Source organism: Emydura macquarii, unplaced genomic scaffold, assembly GCF_026122565.2.
Source record: "Emydura macquarii macquarii isolate MOO-44397 ecotype Brisbane River unplaced genomic scaffold, CSIRO-AGI_Emac_v2 contig_2603, whole genome shotgun sequence".
In the NCBI taxonomy this organism is placed as follows: Eukaryota; Metazoa; Chordata; order Testudines; family Chelidae; genus Emydura; species Emydura macquarii.
The window spans coordinates 1-15,083 of NW_027132740.1; the positions used below are offsets into that span (position 1 = coordinate 1).

The 15,083-nt window shown below is 52.6% G+C and overlaps 1 protein-coding gene across 1 annotated transcript; it reads left to right on the forward strand.

Moving 5' to 3' along the window:
- The first annotated feature begins 2,686 nt into the window (after nt 1–2,686).
- On the forward strand, nt 2,687–13,489 carry LOC137163521 (zinc finger protein 420-like). The gene is made up of 4 exons (XM_067563788.1): nt 2,687–2,837; nt 3,190–3,316; nt 4,393–4,509; nt 10,944–13,489. Exons 1-4 carry the CDS (start codon nt 2,814–2,816, stop codon nt 13,157–13,159), a joined length of 2,484 nt encoding a protein of 827 aa, XP_067419889.1. The 5' UTR covers nt 2,687–2,813; the 3' UTR covers nt 13,160–13,489.
- The last annotated feature ends 1,594 nt before the right edge of the window (nt 13,490–15,083 follow it).

Sequence of the window (15,083 nt, forward strand, 5' to 3'; positions counted from 1 at the left end):
GCACCCAACCTGTGCACATTAACACATGCACAGAAGACTTAGGACAGACCATGTGGCTGGAGGGCCTGGCCCAGCAGGGCAGCTTGAATGGAACACACTGTGACAGACTGACAATATCCTAAAATTTCCTGAACCAACCATATGTAATTGTGTTACCCTTTACTGAATTAAGTTAAACTGAATTGAATTAGGACTATTTTGGTATATTGTATTAAAAATGCAGCTCTGTATATATTATTGTGACCTTGTACATACCTTCTCTAGTAGCAAGGGGGAATGCTAATATACTTACTTCGTTATTAGCCTTTGAAGCCACCCCACTGGACAGATAGATATACATATACTAGTTCAAATTGAATTCTTGAGGGACCAAGGAACAAAGAAAGGATTTAAACCTGGTTTCAAAGAGGCTCAGAGCATTCTTACTGATCCAGCAAACGTACAGGACCCCTGGTCCACGGAGAGCCCCAGTCCTTAGGGAGGGTTGGATGCTAGTCGGAGCGGAAGCTGGGAGGAGCTGGTAACCACAAGGAATCATGTTGGGCAGGGGTTTGAAGGACTGCTTCTTCCAGAATCCATGACAGGTTTGGGGTAATCCTGATCTTATTAGCATACATGTAGGTTGTTTTCTTGCTTTTATGATGTTTTCTCTGTAGTGCTTTGTACTTTAAGAAGAAAGCAGGCTTGCTAGGAAACACTGGAAGGTCCCGTAAAGCTCTAGTACTGACACCTGGTAACTGTCTCTGAAGAGAAAGCCAGCAGGTGTCTTGGGCAGCCTGGCTGTGCTGGGATAACACAGTGCAGGAAGGAACTGGGCAACCTAGAAATACCCCGTCACGCTGGCTGGATTGGGGGGGCGGCATTTATTATATTGTTCGACATCTGTATGTCAAAATCATAATAATTCATTTGAGATATGCCATGTCAAGTACTGTTAGAAAGGCTGTAATGTGCTAAGTAAGATGATAATGTTTATGTTCATGTGTTATATGTGTAATGGAAGTTATGGATATGGTTGCTATATCTGTACTTCAAATTGTGCTGTGCCTGGGTAACACCTCAGACAGGATGGCTATATCACTAGCCTGCTTGATGGCCCATTAAGACATTCACAGGTGCAAAGGGCCCAGGGGGAGAAGCCAGGGATATACCTGATGAGTCACCAGGACTTAATCATGTGACTCTGGACTCCATTTTGGTTCCTGTGAAATTCCGCAAGCAGCATGGCAAGGCCCAGAGGACATAAAAGGCAGAGGCCCAGGATCCATTTTGTCTTCAGTCTGTCTTTCAGCCTGCCTCTGGGGCAATTCATCTACAACTGAACTGAAGCTGTGAAACAAAGGACTGAGACCCATCCAGGTACTGGATGTACACCAGAGGTATTATACAAGCCTGCAAACTCCACAATTCTTGTAGAAACCTGATGTATATGGACTTTCAAATCATCTGTATGTATCTGATTGCTTTAATCCTTTAACATTTCTCTTATAGCTTGTTTCTTTCTTTTTACAATAAACCTTTAGTTTCAGTTATTAAAGGATTGGCTGGCAGTGTGGTATTTTGGGTAAGATCCAAACTTACATTGATCTGGTACTGTGGCTGACCCTTTGGGGTCAGGAGGAACCTTTTTGGTAAAGAGCATAGAGTTAAATAACTGGTCTCTTTACTGGACCTTGTGACTGATTGGGAGCCAGAGACTGAAATGCAGTAAAGGGGGCTGGGTGTATTTGTATTTTGGCTTCTTGATAACCAGTGTGGGGAATCAGAAGCACTGTTTGTGGCTGGTTGGGAAGTTTGACTTCAGTGTTACCCACCAGTGCTGGGAGAATCTGCTCTCCTTTTACAGCCTGCCCTAACCTTGGCATTTTCAGGTGACTGTCCCAGGCAGGGAAGGGTCACACCCCCATCAGAAGGGAAAGAGTTGAGTGTCTCCAGCTGAAAGAAGGAACAGCTGGGAGGATGGAAGCCTGACAGCAGGTACTTGGTTGGGCAGCTGAGGGCAAATACAGGTGCAATTGCTCTGAACTGTGACAGCCTGGCCCCAGCAGCCTTTCTCTTGGTGAGCCTGGGGACGAGGAGCCCCCAGGGTGGCTGCAAGCAGGTAAGTGGTTCCTCCTGCCTCCCATCTGCCCCCTACCCTAGTGCGTCTGCTCCCTGTGTCCTACCCCATCCCATCTGCTCCTGCCCCCTATATCCTAACACCATTGCCCTAGCCTTCTTGTCTGCATGTCCCCCCATGTCCTATTTCATCTGCCCCCAGATGCTTCTCCCACAGTATCCTGACCCCCTTACCATGGGCTCCATCTGCAGCCTAGGGCGGCCTTCAGACTGACACCCAGAAGGGTTCGCTGGGGGAGGGGCAGATGTTGCCCCAGGCAACGAGTTGCAGCACCCGCTGCGCTTAGGGCTAGATCCCACGGCAGGGCAGGGCAGGGCTGCCGCGGGCGGGGCCGGACGGGACAGGAGGAAGCCGCAGAGGATCACTGCACGCCGGGGGCGGGTGTCCCCTGGGAAATGGGCGCCGCCGGGGCGGGGGCCGGAAGGTCGCTGCCCTGGAACTTCCCCAGGCGGCTGCTGCTGCTGCTGCACGCACAGGCCGTCACAGAGAGAAGCCAACGCCGCACGCCGAATTTCCGGTTCCGGTGCCCGGAGCAAAAATGGCTGATTTTGGTCTTCCGGTTCGGTGGCAACGTTCGGTGGCGGTGAGCCCCGCCCGCGAAAAAACCCAGCGCCGGGCCCCGGGGAGGGAGAGAAACAGCCGCGGAGGCAGGAATTCGCCGCCCGGACGAAGCGGGCCGCAGCCGAGCCCGGCGATGGCTGCAGCGGGGCCGGCGCAGGTGGGACGCGGGCCGGGGGCTCCCTCGGGGGCCGGGCCGGGCCGGGCTGATCCCGGCGGGGGGCGGCGGGGAGCCGGGACCCGGATCCCTCCGGCGCTGCTGACCCCGGGGCGGGCGGAGCAGCAGCTCCCGGGTTTGGCGCGGAGCCGGGCCAAGCGCTGCCCCGGGCCGGGAGCGGCTCAGCTCTGCGCGGCCAGGCAGGGTCTGGGGGTCCCGCTTTGCACCCGCGCTGCCCGGCGGGGTCAGGGGCTGTCAGCAGCCGGAGCGCTGGGAGCCGGGAGCGGCTCTGGGGCAAGGCTGGGACTCGGGGCTGGAGCGGAAGGTGCTGAGTGTGTAACGCTTGTGACGGCAGCTCCCGGTGGCGTTTGAGGACGTCGCTCTGTATTTCACCCGGGAGCAGTGGGAGCTCTTATCCCAGCCAGAGAAGCAGCTGTACCGGGACCAGATACTTTGGAATTACCGGACCCTTGTTTCCCTGGGTAAGGACCCGTTTCACTTTTTCTATTCACAGCTGTGTAATGTCTGGGTTCCCTCTAAGCTTCAGCTGCCATGTGCCACCCAGCAGCCAAGTGGTGGCAGATGTTGTCAGCCCCTTGGAGGTTGGCTTCCTGTTGGAGAAGAAATCAGGGCTACGGAGCCTGGTGCTAATCTCGGTGTAACTGGTTTACTTGAATTACGTACCTCAGTCCCGGCACAGAGGTAGTGGCAAACAGCACATGAGCAAAAACCAGTTCCAGGAATCCCAGCCCAGACACTGATGCCAGTGTTTACAACAGCTCCCCATCTCCCCCAAAACAATGAACATAGTAAATTTAAAAACTATATAGTTGAACAATGCTTGCAGCATTCTAAGGAAAAGAACTGTTAGGACTGAGTAAAGGCACCAAATGGGGACACCTACCATGACACATTGTTGCTGATGTCTTTATGACTTAGTGCAAAGTTTATAGTTTTCAACAGCTATAAGATGGCAAAGCAGCAAAGTTCCCTTCTACCAAAGTCTTCTTCCATAATACATTTTTCAGGAGACAGTTGGATAAGTGAAATAATGACCAGAGAGAAGGAAGTGAGGGACTTTCTCCTCAGCCTGTCTCTTAATCTAAGAGTAAGGGAGTGTTCAATGGTATTTTAGCGGGTTAAAGGAAATCCCTGTCACACTGTTTTCCTATGGAATGTACTGCCACAGGATCCTATAGAGGCCAAGATGTTGACAGGATGGCATATTTCTCTGATACATCTAAAATTACTCTCGTAAGGATTTAAAATTCAGTCCCCATAGCAAATTGAGATAGGTCATAGACATTGCTGCTTCAGAGCATGAACCGAATGTGCCTGGTGGGAGATGGGAAGAAAGCTCCTGTAAGGAAGAATTCTTTCATTATTTTCCTCCTTGGGATCTCTTGCTGCATCTGAGATTGGGGTCCTGTCATGTCAGATGCTGCGCAGACATACCCTGACCAAGATCTGGCCCGGTTGTGCTGGGCTGCACAAACATATAAATGAGTCCCTGCCCCCAAAACGTCAGTAATAAAACTGGTTCTTTCCCCCCAAACAGGCTATTCAGGTTCCACACCAGACTTAATCCAGCGGATTGAATTAGGGGAGGCAGAACTCTGGGTCTGGGATGCTGATGACTCCAGGGAAAGCTCAGGGCCTGAAAGCCCCTCCTCAGGTGAGTTGTCATAATCCAGACCCTTCTGATTTACACTGCTGCTAGCAGAGGTCTCCTTAATGTAGAAGGCAAAGGCAGAGCAAGATCCACTGGCTGGGAGCTGAAGGGAGAGAAATTCAGGCTGGGAATTAGGGGCCAGAGTTTATCTGGGCGGGGAATGAACCATTGGGAGAGCTCCCCTCGGGACGGGATGGATTCTTCCTCACTGGGTGTCTGTCAGTGGTGATGCGGTGTCTCTCTCAAAGTTCCTCTCTAGCTCAGCCAGGAGTTACTGGGCTGGAGGCAGGAATCGCTGGGGGAGATTCTCTGGCTGCGATAGGCAGGAAGCCAGGCTGGGTGGGCACAGTGAGCCGGTCTGGCCTTGATACCCTAAGATTTCTATGATTCATAGCTATGTCTACACTGCTGAGTGAAGTCGACTTTCACCTGCTGATTTTTAAAAGTCGCTGCAGTGTGTACACACCACGCTGTTTGCGCAGGTCTCGTGCGTCCACACTCACCACGCTCCTTCCCCCTCCCTTCTTTCCACAAACAAACAGGAAACCTATTTTCGCGCCGTTTCTTTTCCCCACGAGCTCAGCATTGCTGCGGAGACATGGAGCCAGCTCAACTCTGCACTATTATTGTGAGCGTCACAAATACATCGCGGCTTATCATCGAGTATTTTCCAAGTAGAGCAAGAAGCCGAAGCACAGGCAACAGCGATGCCACTGAGGCTGCTCTGCTACAAGCCATCGAGCGGAACAATTGCCGATTGCTGCAGGCTGTAACACATCATCTGCGGTCCATGGAGCGCCGGTTCTGGTCCCAGGAAACCAGCAGACTTGTGGGACAGCATCGTTATGCAGCTGTGGGATGATGATCAGTGGCTGCAAAACTTTCATATGCGAAAGGCAACTTTCTTTGAACTTTGCTCGGAGCTGGCCCCCTTGTCCCTGAAGCATGTGAATAGTCACTTGAGACAAGCTCTGACAGTGGACAAGGGAATCGCCATCGCTCTGTGGAAGCTGGCAACCCTCGAGTGTTACCGCTCGGTTGGGAATTAATTCGGAGTCGGTAAATCTACAGTGGGTGCTGCTGTGATTCAAGTATGCAGGGCCATCAATAGACTTCTTCTACGAAGGATAGTGACTTTGGGAAATGTGCAGGACATAGTGAACGGGTTTGCCACGATGGGGTTCCCAAACTGCGGGGGGGCCATTGATGGGACGCACATCCCTATTTTAGCACCTGCACATGTAGCAACCGAGTACATAAACCACAAGCGGTACTTTTCCATGGTCCTGCAGGGCCTTGTGGATCACCAGGGTTGTTTCACCGACATCTATGTGGGATGTTCTGGAAAGGTGCATGATGTGTGCGTATTTCATAATTCGGGGCTGTTCTCCAATATGCAGGCAGGCACATGCGTGAGAAGAACCTCCCTACGGTGATATCTGCGTGCTGTGTTCTTCATAATGTGTGTGAAGCGAAGAGGGAGAGGTTCCCCCAGGGATGGGCTGAGGAGGCAGAAAGACTGGTCGCTAATTATGAGCAGCCAGATGCCAGCAGTACGCTGAGAGCCAACCGTGGAGCACTTTGCTTTAAGGAAGCTTTGAAAACCAAGTTCTGCAATGAGATGCAGGACTGATTTCTGTTTCAGTATGTTGTTTGCCTTTGTTAAACATCCCTCCCACCCACCCCCAATCGATGTCTGTACCCTCCAAATCCCTCTGGAACAAGATATGATTTATTAAAGAAACATGTTGAAATGATGCACATTTTTACTTATGAACATTCGGGGAAGGGGGGAAGTGTTCATTCACAGTCTCAAGGGGTAGTGTGGTTGCTTGCTGGCCAGCTGTCAGCGGGTCTGCCACTGCTTTCTGCTCACCTCCACCGGGGTGGAGAAGAGCACATACTGCAGCCTGGCCATTCTCCTCTGAGACCTCTTGGGGGCGGGGGAGGGGCCGGGCAGCAAAGCCCTAGGTGGAGGAGTATTATGGAGTGGCTGCAGCGGGACTCGGTCCTGTCTCCACTCCTCCTGAAGCTCCACAAGCCGCCGAAGGATGTCTGCCTTGTCCCGCATGATTCGCAGCATCTCCTGCGTGCTACTGTGATCATGCTCCATCATTTCTCTGCGACTCTCCCTGTCCATGTCCATATTCTGGGACAAGGTCAGCTGCCATGCTCTGAGCTGTGTCTCTGCGGCCACTGAGGTGTTCATGAGCTCGCCAAACATGTCATCTCTTGGTTTTTTGTTTTTTTTTCCTCTTTCTAATCTGCGATAGCTAGAAATGCTGCCGAAAGACTGTGTTCCACCATGATGCAAGATCCCTTGATTGCAGGGTGGCACGGAAGAGTATCCTACCGTGGAGGGAGGAACAAGGCAATCCTCCCCAGAAACCTTTTGCAAAGGATAACAGATTACCTATATGAAAGTTTCCGTGAGATATCAACTGATGATTGTAGGGGCATATCTCATCACATAAATAATCTGTTCTGTGGGTAACCCCCCAGTACAGTCACCTAAACACCTGAAATCACCTTCCCCTCCTAAAATGTAAAAGGACAGAACTGCTAAGAAGAAAAAAACCTCAGCAGATGTGCCTTCCCGGGGGTTCGGCGTCCGGCAGCTCCTCTAGGTCAGGGCCAGCCTCCGAGGGTATCTCCTACCCGAGTGTCAGGGGGCTTGGTCCAGTCACTGGAGCCCAGAGGCCCTATCCAGTCCCTGGGGCTGGTAGGTTGGGCCGTTTGTCGCTCGCTCGGGGCGGCTGGGGTCAGGCCTATGCTGCAGCCGGCGGGATGGCACGTCTGCCTCTGGTGGCAGTCTGTCCCTCACTGAGCTGCGGTACCTGCCTTTTATGTCTCCTGCCCCGGCCGCAGCTCCGCCCCTCTGTTGCCGGATTGGCTGGTCTGCCGGACCTGTCACCATCTGGCTCCCTGGTTGCCGGGCAGACTGGGCTGCCAGCCCTATCACTGTCCGCACCTGTGGTCGTGGCCCTTCCTCGGGCCCAGGCTCCAAGGAAGGCCACTGCACCTTCCCACAGCCTGAAATCCCCTTCCTGCCCCTCCATCCCTATGTAAAAGGACAGATCTGCTAAGAAGAAAAAAAACCTCACCTGATGTGCCTTCCCCGGGATCATTAGTGCTGTCCTGTGTGCTGCTGGACTGCTCTGGGGTCAGGAACGGGTCCTGACTTTCTGGGAGAACGGACACCCCGCTCTCCTGCACCTGCACCCTGCTCTCCTCAGCCTCGTCCTCGTCCACGGAGTCCTCATCATTGTCCATGGATTGTGACCTAGCGGAGGTATCGATGCTGCAGGGCGGCACCGTGGTGGGATCGCCACCGAGAATTGTGTGCACCTCATTGTAGAAGCCGCATTTTTGGGGGGAGGAGCCAGAATGGCTGTTAGCTTCCCTGGCTTTCTGATATGACTGATGCAGCTCTTTGATCTTCACGTGGCACTGCTGCGCGTCCCTTCTCTAGCATGCCCTGGGATATCTTCCCGTAAATGTCCAAATTCCTTTTGCTGGCTCTGAGCTGAGCCAGAACGGACTCCTCACCCCACAGACCGATGAGATCTAAGACCTCTGGTCAACTCCATGCTGGAGTGCGTTTGGACTTTGCAGTAGCCATGAGGAGTACAGCGACAGCTCTGTCCACGCTGGATGCACAAGAACTGAAAATTCAAATTTGCCCGGGGCATATGGGGAGGGGACATTTCTGGGTCGCATGACCGCGTTACAGCTGAGCACGAATGTCCAGAGCGGTCACATCGGGGCATTGTGGGATACCTCCTGGAGGCCAATAACGTCGACTTAAGTTCAGTTCTGTCTACACTGAGGCTAAACCGAACCAATAAATTCAAATTAGGAGCTATGCCACTTGTGGAGGTGGTTTTATTAAGTAAATTTTTGCCGTGATTTAAATCGACGGAACTGCAGTGCCAGTGTAGACACGGGGTTTCGGAGATCGATGTAAGTGATGTTATGTCGACCTCCGTTGCCAGTGTAGACCAGGCCTTAGAAATGTAGGACTAGATGGGACCTTGGTAGGTCACCTAATCTAGTACCCTGCACTGAGTCAAGGCCAAGTATTATCTACTCTAGACCATCCCTCATAGGTGTCTGTCAAACCTGTTCTTAGAAACTTCCATTCATGGAGATTCCACAAGCTCTCTGGGTAATTTGTTCCAGTGCTTAGCTACCCTTAGTGTTGGGAAGTTTTTCCTTATGTCTAACCTAAATCTCCCTTGCTTCAATTTAAGCCCATTTCTTCTTGTCCTGTTCTCAGTGGTTAAGGAGAACAATTTATTACCCTCCGCTTTGTATCAGCCTTTTACGTACTTGAAGATTATCAGGTCCCTCCTCAGTCTTCTCTAATCCAGACTGGACAAACACAATATTTTCAACCTTTCCTCATAGATCACGTTTTCTAAACCTTTAATCATATGTGTTGCTCTCCTCTGACCCTCTGTAATTTCTCTACATCCTTCCTGAAGTGTGGGGTCAAGAATTGGACATAGTACTCCAGTTGAGGCCTTATCAGTTCTGAGTGGAGTGGATAAATTAGTTCTCGTTTCTTGCCTTTCTGACCGAGGAACACGACGCCTTCTTCTAGGCTTCCTGCACATCAGAAAATCATATCAAGATAATGCTGCTCTAGAGATTTTTTTTCAAATGCTTTTCATGCCTCTGCCCCTCCTGGCTCAAGCTGTGTGTGTTGATGTCCTATGGCCTTGGGCACCTGGAACCAGGCTTAGCTCAGACAGGAAAAAACCTGTCCGCAGCTTGGGAGAGCATCTCAGAGTCGCTGGCCCTTGGCAGGGAATGTGCTGATTAGCACCCCACTCCCTCTCTGCCACTTCACTGCACATGTCACCACTCAGACTGGAGAAACCTGTGCCCAGCGAGCAAGGAGAAAGTGGGGTGACTCCGAGCAGAGCAGGATGAGTCACATACAATGAGTGCGAAGTCACACCACCCGGAGGACGCCATTTTTGTAGAGGAGATCTCAGGCAGTTGCAGCGTTTCATTATAATGCTGTACAACTGCCACGCGTCCCTGGCAGCTGCTGCTGGGGGAGTGGTCTGGGTGTGAGGGGGAGGGTGCTGGGATGGCCTTTGTCACACACCCCTTCTCCTCCTCTCTCAGTGGCACAAAATCTTTGTCACTTACATGGCTTCAGTATTAATGTTTAGCACAGCCCTCAGCCTTACCCAGGTCTGTGACTGGCTGTGGATCAAAGGCCGGCTGTGTGGTAGCCATTAACCCCTTCAGCTTAGCTGTGTCACTCATGGGGGTATAAAACAACACAAAAATGTTCTTCAGGTTACATCACATGAACCCTGAGTGACTTGTCGCCCCCTCAAACCGTCCCCCCCACCCCCACCCCCACCCCCCAAAAAAATCCAACCCTCTTGAGGATTTTTAGTTCAGTTTTGCATGAAGAATGAAATCTCAGGCCCAAGATGAATGACTTCTTCAAAAGCAATTCCTCAAAAAGGACTCACTCCCCTCCCAGGAATAAACTACTTTGTTCTAAGCAGCTTTATCCCTGTCTCACTGCATCCACTCAAGGGGATTGTAGCCTCTTCACTAAACTAGTTTCAAACCCATGTAGTTAAAACAGCTCAAAGACTGGGGAACAAGCCTCTTGCTATAAAACAGGAGCAAGTGAAGAACCAGCAACGTGTAAATAAAAGGCTCTGATTGAAATAAAAATAAAATCAGTTTGAAAACAAAACCTGGACACTGTTTATACTGTGTTAGCACCTAGGGCCCCAGGCTTGGATCAGGGCTCTGTTGTGCCAGGCACTGCCCAGTTGCTGGGGAGGCTCCAATTTAAGCATAAAATGAGACCCAAGAGGTGTGTGGTGTATGTGGGAGTGGGTGCTAGGCGCTGCACAAACAACAGGGAGAGAACCAACTTCTCTCAGGCTGCAAATTTGTCATGGTATATTGTATGAAAAATTACAGAGCAGTTACAGTACATTTAGTAAAAGTCTGAGGTCGCTAAATTTGCTGTGATGGCTCCATGGTTTTTAACAAAACTCGACCTCCTCCTCGCCCTGCCAAAGGGGCTCCAACCACCCAAAGCAGCACGCTGCCCCCGCATTGCATCCCTAACCCTAGCCTGGTCAGAGGGATTGGGGCAGGGTAGAGGGATCTGGATGCAATGCCATTCATTGAAGTTTGGCACACCTCCCCCACCATCATGACTGGGGGTGGGGGCAAATCTGAGTGGCACTGTAACCCTGCACGCCAGGTCTCAATACCCTGAGCAAGGTGTTAAGTCCAGCCCTGTGGGACAGGAGTTGCCGGGGTGAGGCATGCATCCAAAAAACAGTCACAGGCAAATGGGGAAATGGCATTGTCCGTGACATTTCTCCTTTGACAAACCTGCATCTTTAACTGTGAGCTAACACCGGGATTGCCTCTGCTTTCTCCAGAAGGGCACAGGATCCTGAGAGGAACAAGGACACGGTCTGCATGTCAGAGCAGCATGGGAGGAAAGAAGGATCCCATGGACAACAGAGGGATTCATGCACAGGACTTAGTCTATTCCCGGGGTGGATTCAGCCAGAGACCAGACATGGCTACACACCCGAGACTCCCTATGGGGCGGTGCAGGACTCCCTATCACTGTGTCAAATGCAGCAAGAAGTTCAGGAACCCCTTCGCACTGAACCAGCACAGGCGCATGCACGCTGTGGAGCAGCCATATCACTGTGCTGACTGCGGCAGGAGCTTCAGACAGTTCTCGATCCTGAGAATACATCGGCGTACTCACACCGGGGAGCGGCCATACCGCTGTTCTGAGTGCGGCAACAGATTTATGAGAGCCTGCACGCTGAGCCGCCACCAACGCACGCACACTGGCGAGCGACCGTACTGCTGCACTGACTGCGGCAAGGGATTTGCACGGATCTCACACCTGAAAATGCACCAGCGCACACACACTGGGGAGCGTCCACATCACTGCACAGACTGCGGCAAGGCATTTGCACGGATCTCACACCTGAGAATGCATCAGCGCACACACACTGGGGAGCGGCCCTACCGCTGCACTGACTGTGGGAAGTGCTTTGCACAGATCTCAAGCCTAAAAATACATCAGCGCACGCACACCGGGGAGCGGCCACACTGTTGCACCGACTGTGGCAAAGGATTTGCACGGATCTCACACCTGAGAATGCACCAGCTCACGCACACCGGGGAGCGACCACACCGCTGCACTGACTGCGGAAAGAGCTTTGCACAGGTCTCAAGCCTGAGAATACACCAGCGCATGCACACTGGGGAGCGGCCATACCACTGCACTGACTGTGGCAAGGACTTTGCACAGATCTCACACCTGAGAGTGCACCAGCGCACACACACCGGGGAGAGGCCGTACCACTGTATTGACTGTGGGAAGGATTTTGCACAGAGCTCAAGTTTGAGAATGCATCAGCGCACACACACCGGGGAGCGGCCGCACCGCTGTACTGACTGCGGCAAGAGCTTTAGGGAGCGTTCAAGCCTGAGAGCACACCAACGCACGCACACCGGGGAGTGGCCGTACTGCTGTGCTGACTGTGGCAAGGGCTTTGCAGTGATCACACACCTGAGGATGCACCAGCGCACGCACACCAGGGAGCGACCGCACAGCTGTGCTGACTGTGGCAAGAGCTTTGCACAGATTGCACAGCTGAGAAGACACCAGTGCGCACACACTGGCGTGTGGCCTCACCGCTGTGCTGACTGCGGAAAGGGCTTTACAGCGATTTCAAAGCTTAGAAGACACCAGCGCACTCACACCGGGGACCGGCCATACCGCTGCACCGACTGCGGCAAGGATTTTGCAGAGAGTTCAAGCCTGAGAATACATCAGCGCATTCACACCAGAGAGCGGCCATACCACTGTGACACCTGTGGCAAGAGCTTCAGCCGGGCCAGTACACTGACCATCCACCAACGCACACACACCGGCGAGCGGCCGTACCACTGCAGTGATTGCGGCAAAGGATTTCCATGGATCTCACAACTGAGAAGACACCAGCGCACACACACCGGGGAGTGGCTGCATCGATGTGCTGACTGTGGCAAGGGCTTTGCACAGAGCTCAAAGCTGAGAATACACCAGCGCACGCACACTGGGGAGCGGCCACACCATTGTACTGACTGTGGGAAGGATTTTGCACAGAGCTCAAGCTTGAGAAAACACCAGCGCGTGCACACACGGGAGCGGCCGTACTGCTGCCCTGAATGCGGCAAGGCCTTTGCACGGAGCTCAAGTCTGAGAATGCACCAGTACATCCACACCGGGGAGTGGCCTCACCACTGTGCTGACTGTGGCAAGGGCTTTGCACAGATCGCAGAACTGAGAACACACCAGCGGACGCACACCGGGGAGCGGCCGCACCACTGTGCTAACTGTGGCAAGGCATTTGCACAGATTGCAAACCTGAGACGACACCAGCGCACACACACCGGAGAGCGGCCGCACCGCTGTGCTGACTGTGGCAAGGACTTTGTGCAGCTCGCACACCTGAGGCGACACCAGCGCCTGCACACCAGGGAGCAGCCGCATTGCTGTACTGACTGTGGCAAAGGCTTTGCGCAGACCTCACACCTGAGAATGCACCAGTGCACGCACCGGGGAGAAACCACACCACTAAACTGACTGTGGCAAGAGCTTTTCAGAGAGGTCAAAGTGGAGAATACATCAGCACACACACACACTGGGGAGTGGCCGTACCACTGTGACTATTGCAGCAAGAATCACCGATGCACTGACCAACCACCAGTGCTCACACACTGGGGAGTGGCCATTCCAATGCACCAACTGCAGCAAGAGCTTTGCACGGGCCTCATCCCTGAGATCACATAGGCGCATTCACAGCGGGGAGTGGCCACACAGCTGTGCTGCCTGTGACAAACGCTTTGCTAGATTGGCTGACCTCACCCGGCACCAGGTTACTCACACCAGTACCCCTCTGCTACTGCCAGGGCGTGAGGGGCTGATGGCAGCTGGGGGGCCTGGCACAGTGCCAGCAGATGCAGACTAGAGAGTGGTCCTGTCCCCATGGTGCCCAGAAGAGAGACTGTGTGGGACAGGGAAGGGGATTGAGCAGAGCACCGACCAGAAGACCTGCTGAACTGTGTAACTGATAGGGCCACAGAGAGTGTTTTTCATTACTCCTATGGGAATTCTGCACCAACAAAATAAAAATTCTGCAAAGAATATTGGGAGCCAGTTGGCTGCCGGATTGGAGGGAAAGAACAGGACACACCAAGATTGGACAAGGTGATGGGGGTGAGGGCAAGGCAGGGACTGGCTATGCAAGGTGACTGGGGCTAGGAACCAGTGGGGGTGATGGGCTGTGGGGGAGGAGAATCAGCTCTTACAGTGAGGTCGGGGAACTGGGACCAGCTGGGCAAAGAGACTGGGTTAAGGAGCCAGTGTGGAGGGGGCGATAAACATCAGACGAGGAACTGGGAGTGAGGGAACGGGACTGGCTGGGCCATGAGAATCGGGGATGGCCTGGGCACGACGAGTGGCACTGGATTGAGGAACCATGGGCAGGGAAGAGGCAGGACTGGGACAGGACGGAGGGAACAGGACGGAAGGGGACAAGCTTTGGGAAGGTGGCCCAACTCCTGCTGAGGGCAAGAGAGGTATGTAACCATGGCTGGGCTATGCACAGAAATAAGAGGGCAGATCAGAGTGTGTGGTGTGTGTGTCCCGCATTCAGGGGGTCTGATCTCTCCTGAACTCATTCTGTACTGTCTCTGCAAAGTCTGCCATCGATATCTGTGAACACCTTCACAGTCACCTCTAACCCGTAGCATTCAGTGTGATACCTCATCAGTGCATTGTTAATAGCCGTGGCAGCTGCTATGTCCAGCTTGTCACCGAAGATGTGCTTCACCCCCTCCTCCATGGCCACTTGCAGCCTGCACTCAAATCTCCTCAGCTTTCTCACCCCCTGCTTTTCCAGGGCCTGCCACAACAGCTTTTTCCATGTCTTCTCCATGCCAGCTCTGCCCAAAGGGAGTCAAGCTGCTGCTTCCAGTCTGTGCTGGGAGAGAAGTGGAAGTGATTTCAACAGCTGTCTCCTGTCCTGGCTGAGGTTCCTTCACCCCACCCCTGGAGCATTTCCTGCTTTTGTCACTGTGATACACTGCATCCCTCATTATCACCCTTCTAGTGTAACTGTGTATTGTTTAATGCAAAGTATGTCATGTAAAATGTTTTTGGAATGCTCATGTCGTGCTGAACATTGTTATAGCAATATGTTTGTTGCAATGTAATGTGTAGGGTTATGAGGCTCCGCTATGTGATATCCCCAAAGATGTGTCTCATGGCTTAAAACATATCCAAGCAAGACTCTTTGAGCAGAGGGGCAGTTTGCACCTCATTAGGGCTTGTATAGAACAACCCAACTCAACATTCCAGGAACAAAGGACTGGCCTAGACATCAACAAAGGAATCCACAAAGGACTTCAGTGACTCAGGGCATGGAGGAAGCCATACATGGACATTGTTTGTCACCTGATTCTAAAGGGGGGGGTGAAGCTCCAGAGGAGAGAAGGGGAGACATTTT

Bases quoted from the DNA above. Each gene is read 5' to 3' on its own strand.
- LOC137163521 (XM_067563788.1), top strand. From the start codon at position 2,814: ATGGCTGCAGCGGGGCCGGCGCAG. The intron at 3,317-4,392 runs GTAAGGACCCGT...CCCCCCAAACAG, and splicing joins CCGGACCCTTGTTTCCCTGG to GCTATTCAGGTTCCACACCA. The intron at 4,510-10,943 runs GTGAGTTGTCAT...TGCTTTCTCCAG, and splicing joins GCCTGAAAGCCCCTCCTCAG to AAGGGCACAGGATCCTGAGA.